At 35.5% G+C, this 7,845-nt stretch overlaps 1 protein-coding gene across 1 annotated transcript; it reads left to right on the top strand.

Annotated features, from left to right (window-relative positions):
* The first annotated feature begins 2,421 nt into the window (after nt 1–2,421).
* On the top strand, nt 2,422–4,140 carry LOC763833 (adhesion G-protein coupled receptor G6-like). The gene is made up of 3 exons (XM_001199941.2): nt 2,422–2,676; nt 3,142–3,208; nt 3,485–4,140. The coding sequence occupies exons 1-3, from the start codon at nt 2,427–2,429 to the stop codon at nt 3,993–3,995; spliced, it is 828 nt and encodes a 275-aa protein (XP_001199941.1). The 5' UTR covers nt 2,422–2,426; the 3' UTR covers nt 3,996–4,140.
* Nucleotides 4,141–7,845: the final 3,705 nt, after the last annotated feature.

The following is a 7,845-nucleotide window of genomic DNA, read 5'->3' on the forward strand; positions in this document are numbered from 1 at the left end:
GGTGGTCTGTCGAAGACAGACCACCTAATAATAATAAAGAAAATCCTTCAAAGTTCTAGAAAATGTGCTATTTCAACTTTCAATTGAAAATTCCGACATGATCCCAACATCTGATCAAAAAACAAAGTACACCGGTTTTGTAGCCCATGGTCTCAGCTATAACATACCAAAAGTTGGGATAAAATAGATCACGAACAAGCGAGATAGTGCTCAAAGATGAGTGTCATGTAGATTCACGATGTGAACGAAATTCACCTTCCATAGACAATACACGCAAATGAAGAAAATTCTGACATGTCGCCTTTAATTGAAATTTTCACCATGATGACGTCATCAAAATAAAAAACAATGGGCACTGATCTTGTAGAGAATTGTCTCAGCTACAACATATCTAAGTTTGGAAGTAAATCAATCAATATTTACAGAGATACAATCAATTTGCCATACATATGATGACGTCATAATATGCAAATTCGTTTTTTGAGTTCCAAGGCCATTATGATGATGTCACGATATATATAATGGCCAAATGAGACCTAAAATCATATCTCCAACTCATATTCTATCCAAATATGAGAAAAAATTGGGGGTTTTGTGGACTTCCTAAAGAGCTATAATGGAGTTTGTATAGGCATGTTTTTGCCCATATATGCTATGTATTACAAGATCACGCGCGTACGGACATGTATTTTAAACGGACGCTAATTCCGTCAATAATGGTCATGGAAAGCTAAACATGGTATCAAATTGTTCGGAAAAAGATAAGGAATACCCTCGTCAAAAAGACGTACTAGAAAATTATTCTTCGTTTGGCCGCTACGAACGAAAACGCGCAAAAATGCGTGTTTTGCGTGATTTTTATGAAATGCTTAAAATGGCCTGAAACGTATCCAAAATGAATTTGAGGCGATTTGGAGCATTTTGAAATTTGCGCGCGCACTGACGCGCGGACGTACGCGCACGCGCGCTTTTTTTTACCTGAAATTGACCGGACTGATATTGACCTTGATCATGGTAAATATGAATGAGAAATGATTTTCAGTTATGAAGTTATGATCATTTGAAATTTTCCAAAAAAAACACAAAATGGCGCCTGGATGACGTCATGAAGACTTGATGACCTTGAAAAGGTTCCTGTCACGTCTTATGGCAATGACCTATGACTGTGCCAAAATTGAAAGAAATTGGACGGTTCAATTTTGAGTTATCGTGCACACAAAAAAGTGGAAGAAATAAAAATAAAGAAATAAAGAAAGAAAATTCTGACGAAAACAATAGGTAGTCTGTCGAAGACAGACCACCTAATAAAGAAAGAAAATTCTGACGAAAACAATAGGTGGTCTGTTGATAACAGACCACCTAATAATAATAATAATAAATAAAGAAAGAAAATTCTGACGAAAACAATAGGTGGTCTGTTGATAACAGACCACCTAATAAATAAATAAATAAAGAAGAAAGAAAATTCTGACGAAAACAATAGGTGATCTGTCGTTGACAGACCACCTAAGTTGACAGACCACCTAATACAGAATAATAATAATAAAGAAAATTCTGACGAAAACAATAGGTGGTCTGTTGACAACAGACCACCTAATAAATAAAGAAAGAAAATTCTGACGAAATCAATAGGTGATCTGTCTACAACAGACCACCTAATAATAAAGAAATAAATAAAGAAAGAAAATTCTGACGAAAACAATAGGTGGTCTGTTGACAACAGACCACCTAAATAATAATATTTAATTTTTATATAGCGCTTAATACAAATGTCTCTAAGGGCTTTACAAATATACTATTACCCCGGTCATTGGATTCAGTGCTTGCGCGCACACACTGTGTGCACAATCTCCACTCCCTGGGGAGCATTCCAGTCGGGCGTTACTTGACGCTCACAAGCTGTTTGACCAACGTGATGATACAAATTTTGACGGGAAACCGCCTACTAATTGATATATTTGGTAAATTAATATATATATTGGGACCAAATAGATATCGTGCACGTAGTCGCATAGTCCCATATACATCTTTCTGTGTACAGTGCTTGTAACTTTACCAAGACTGGGCCAAATTTCTTATAATTTTGATGATTCCAGAACCTAGCAGTACAGACCAATACTTATATGCTAGATGTTCAACCTTTTCTGATCGATTTCAAAACGTTTCTTTCACTATGCACTCGCATGACCAGAACTGGTCTTTATCTTTAAAGAATACATACGCTTATTATAGGATTAGTGTCTACAAAAACTGATGCTTCTGTTGTCAACTTTTACCAGTAATTGTAATGTACTTGGTAGGTCAGCATAATCAACTTATCTACTCCGCTCTAAACAAAATTAAATTCCGTCATACTATTAAAGTACCTTGACTCTGTTTCTCTTTGCCCCAGGAAACTTCGTCACTTACAGCCTATTAAGATCTTAATGTGCCTCTGCATCACCCTCCTCTTCCTGTACATCTTCTTCATCATCATGACAGTACTCGACCGATATGCTGGAGAACCCGAGGTCGGTCCAGGTCTGTGTGGAGTCATCGCCGCCGGCCTCCACTTCACCACGCTCTCATCGATGTCATGGATGGGCGTTGAAGGGATAAACATGTTCCTAATGGTTGTCCGTGCCATGGACTCGTCTATCCCACTCTTCATGATGAAAGCCTCTATTATTGCATGGGGTACATTGCTGTTATAACTTGTTTGACCAAAACACTCGAGGACTATTGTCATGCAACTAAGTTTAAGGGCTTTGCACCATACTAGCATTGCTTCTTTAGCACGCCCCTCTTTGTCTATGTATACATTCAGGTCAACAATGTTCTGTAATCATCTTCAGTTCTTAGTTATTTCTATTTTATCTATCATTCAGTTCTGTTACATGTTTGTCTCCAATTATTTAATTTCTATGTACTTTGTACATGCTTATCATGTTCATATTGAAAGGGAAATCAATTAGTCAAACCTTGCTAAACTTTGATCATAGTAGGCCTATATTGTACATCTTTGGTCTATTTGCAATTCTTTGCTTATTGGAACATCATTCCTCCTTCATTTTCTTGTTCTCCTCTTTTTTCTTTCCTCTCCTTATTTTTCTTTAGAGAGTATTAATTAAACATGTGATATCAATGTATTTGTTTTTATAGGAATACCTGCTGCGATAGTGTTCCTTACTGGTGCTATCTCGAGACAGAATTATTCCTACTCCGACTAGTAAGTACTCCCTACATTATATTCACTCTATCCAACAAACATTCATAATCAAGGATGATCAAATTATCATTCTTCGTTGAACATGTTAAAAGTCACCGGAAGAATATTGTCCGATTTTGGTTACTTCGCATCCCTGTGGTTGATTCTGATATGTGCAAGACGAACATCTATTGTTTGATTGCTGCATCCCTTTTCATGCATGCACATTACCATAATTTATATTAGCTTTTTGTCTATCTGTATATTAGGATTAATTTTTCCTTTTCAATTATACAGCTGTTTTCTTCAGAAATGGCCTCTCGTAGGCGGTCTGCTCATCCCAATGGCCTTCACTCTTGCTCTTAACCTGATCATCTTCGCTCTCGTTATGCGTCGTCTCATGCGCATCAACTCGAGTGGCGGAAAAACTAGCGAGTTAAAATCAGAAACCCGCCTCGAGATCATGCGCCGTCTCACAAACGGAATCGGCATCCTCCTCCTACTTGGTTTGACCTGGCTCGTTGGATACTTCACCGTCATCGAACAAATCAATCTCGCAGTCCACGTCATTTTCATCCTACTCAACTCTCTCCAAGGATTCTTCATCTTTGTTTTCTACGTTCTCCGACAACCGAAAAGCCATGCGTGCTTGCGGGAACACCTGGGTTGCTGTTTCCACGATTCACCCTTGACGACAGATGCAGGCCCGATGAGTATGAAACAGACGACGATGACAATAACAGAAAATCCGATTAGCGAGTCTGTGTTGAGCAAATCTGATATCGATGAACATATCAGTGAAATTTGAGTAATACCTGAATTACTAATACTTCCTTTCAACGTTCAATTTTGGTATAGGCCCACTCTTTTGTAAAACTCTGAGTCTATTCTACAATAGTCACTCTGCTTTAAACAGTTAAACTGTAAGTGGTATTTAAATGAAGAGCTTGATTCCAAAAGGAGCTAAATCCATATTTTATCAAAACTGAGTTTTTTGTCTTAAAATAATGGTTTCCTACATGGGAACAAAATGCACTATATCACATTCTAAAATTTCACCAGGAAGTATAATTTTTTTTAGTTACAATATCATGTTTCATTCCAAAAGGAGCTAAATCCAAATTGGTTTCATTCCAAAAGGAGCTAAATCCACTTTGGGTAAATCAACTTTTTTTGTTTCTCCACTTTCCCTTCACCCATATCCCTTCATGTTGTTATTTATGTTAAAGGTGTCGCCCTGGACCAATACTATATGATAAGACAAATATCTACCAGTTATTTCTGATTTTTACTAAATTATTAAAATTTATGGATTTAGCTCCTTTTGGAATGAAACATGGATTTAGCTCCTTTTGGAATGAAACGGATTTAGCTCCTTTTGGAATGAAACTGTGATATGTTGTTTACTTTCTTTTTAAAAGGTATTTTTAGATGTGATTTCACTGTTATTATTTAAAAGGAAAGGTTTGCTACTAAATTTAAATACTTTTCAGTGACTTTAGTGAGAAAATATTCACAAATTTCACAAATTTTAGGTACAATATTATGTTTCATTCCAAAAGGAGCTAAATCCGCGAAAAATAAAAATCTAAAAATTAATTAAAAATCAGAAATAACTTCTAGATTTTTTTAAATCGTATATTATTGGTCCAGGTTGACACCTTTAACATATATAACAGCATGAAGGTACATGGCTGAAGGGAAAGTGGAGAAATAAAAAAAAAGGCGATTTACTCAGAAGTACCCAAAGTGGATTTAGCTCCTTTTGGAATGAAACTCTTCATATACACAATATGTGTTAAGTATTCTATATATTTTAATGTGTTATCATTGCAATGTTATGCCATGTACTTTTTACTCTGTAAATTGAACAATTTCAGCTTTTAGCTGCATGTCCGATGATTTTTATCTTAATAAACTAATACAATACAATACAATACAAATGCAATTTAAAAGAATTTTCTTTTTCTCTTGTTTTTTGTTTACATTAAAAATAAAAATAAATGTGTTAATACTGTCTTTTTTGTTAAACACTGACTCAACAAAACTTTAAATATTGAAATTCGCTGACATCATATCCGAAGCTAGAAAATGCAAATAATTGGAATGCTAAATTTAGATATTTCAAATGGTTTTCATACATAACACTAATTAGAGAGACAATTAAAGGCACTTATCTCACCTGATAAGGGGCACTCACCAGAGATGGAGAAAGGCAGTGATGAGAATGGAAAAATGGCACTTGTATCAAAGGAAAGGTGCAATTATCAGCAGGAAAATGGCGCTAATTAGAAAGGATAAGGGGCACATGTTAAAATTAAAGGGGCACTTATCAGGGATGAAAAGGGGCACTTATTACAGAGGTAAAGGGGGTATGTCTCAAATTTGAATAAGGGCACTCATCGGAGATGAAGAGGAGCACTCATAAGAATGAAAAGAGGGCAAACAAGGGAAAAGAGGCACTTGTCAAAATATAAGGGACACCTCTCAGATTAAAAAAGAGGCAATTATAAGAAGTGAAGGGGCAATTGTCATGGATGGTAAGGGGCACTCACCTGATATTGGACTCATCATTGAGAAAGACAAACTCTGTGAAAACCTTTAAATACATGTTCAAACAATCTTGCAATATCAATTCCGAATAAGATGAAAGGACAAAAGTAATTTTGTTTACTGTCTTAACTAAAGTTTTACTTTAATTCCTTTTAGCTTTCCAGCACATTTCTGTTGTAAAAATCAAACGATTGGTTAATGATGCGCTTGCAGAACAACATGATAAAATGTGGTATTCAGATACATCCTCATTTCTAGGACAATTTCACTTGATGCTTTTATTTTTTTTGACTTTGTCAAGGATATGACATTCGTAATTGTCCTGCTTGCACCAATGTTTGATTGTCTGTTACTTAGCCATGAACGTAGGACGACATAATGCTTTTCAAACTGAAAGAATAATTTTCATATCATTGACTATCAGTTATAAATATATCGTATTTTTACTGTTATTTAAGAGTGTACATTCAATTGCTTTACTAGATTACATGCATTAACTTTGCATATTATCCAGTAATTTACTCTCCTATAATATTTTTTGTTGTAAATATGAATAAAACAATTTTGAAATCCCTAATTTCTTTCTTAACCGAGCCTAAGTAGTTTCTATACTTTGTTTATGAACTCTCAAAAGTATATGTTACCTATTTTCAAAGTCAAATACATACCCAAATAGGTTAATGCTGACTTGTCATCGGATTTAAAAACTCCTTACCGTCTATACTATAATGTTATATTAAGGTATTATAAATATGCAACAATGTTTTCTTGAACAAAGAAGCAAAGCAGAAAAAAAACCGACAAAACCTTCCATTCATTACGAGGATACCAATACATGTTCTTCTTATTCTGTGTTGCTGTTATGAGTTTATGTTCATGATTTTGTTATATATTATTATTATTTTTTTTTTTTTTAAACTTGTGTTTCTTATTATGTTTAACAGGGCCGGCCTCATGGAAGACCACCATTATTGGTTATAATGAGTCACCCTGTCTAAATATCAGAAATAAATGAACAAGTAAATATGAATAGGGGCACAAGTGAGAATGGAAAGGGGCACTTATTAAAAACGAAAATGGGCGCTTGTCGAGGGAAAAGGGGCACCTATGATATTTTAATAGAGGTATCTATCAGCGGTGTCAGGAGTGGCATTGATGAGAAGACGAATTGGCTTTTTCTGAAAAAAGAAAAAGGGCATTTATGAGAAGGAAATACGGCAATTATCAGAAGTGAGATGTGGCTCTCAACAAAAAAGAAAAGGGCACTTTTTAAGAAAAAAATGGGCACCTGTCAGATGTGAATAGGGGCAATTATCATCGGTGAAGGGGCACTTATCAGAGGTGGTAAGAGGTACCTATATGAATGTAGAATGAGCACATATTAGTTATAAAAAGGGCACTTATCTGAAGTAAAAGAGGACACATTTCCTTTGTAAAAAAAGGGCACTTTAGGGGTACCTGAAAAAATGTAGGGGGAGGGGGCACTGTGCCTCCCCCAGGCTCGACCGCCTCTGCTGCCAACACTAAATACTCGTAGTGATATGCACCATTGCAAAACTAATCGTTTGTGTACATGGTGGATGTTTAGAGTATGTAGCCCTTCTGGTCTTGTTATTTTGTTTCCTAAAATGTAACAACAATATTTGGATTCGAAAATTTCTGTCATTCATTTTATGTCATTGTAGTTGTTTGTTAACCTAAATATGGGCGATAACTTTCGCTTACTCAGATGTATCGTATGTCCATATCAATATGCCATTTAACGTTATTCGTTGTTTTCTTTTTCATGTTTTTTTTCTTCATTCGCATGATTCTCGATGCAGATCTGTTATGGTGGCGAATCAGTACTTTATCGCGTCATATTTTATACAGAATACTTGTTATGTATACTAGCAGAAATTACCCGTGGCAGAAATGTGAAGCATATTACACTTTACATCAATATAACAAAAACGGCTCTGGTTTTGCCGCATCGTATCTGAACGAGCCTTAAATGGATTGGGTATCTTTGCCTCAGATTCTAAACAAAATCCTGGATTTAGATCATGCTGCAATCATAATTATAAACCTTTAGGTCAGTCAGGAATCCCATGACTTTTACAAGC

This window comes from Strongylocentrotus purpuratus, unplaced genomic scaffold (assembly GCF_000002235.5).
Source record: "Strongylocentrotus purpuratus isolate Spur 01 unplaced genomic scaffold, Spur_5.0 spur5_scaffold_21, whole genome shotgun sequence".
Classification (NCBI taxonomy): Eukaryota; Metazoa; Echinodermata; class Echinoidea; order Camarodonta; family Strongylocentrotidae; genus Strongylocentrotus; species Strongylocentrotus purpuratus.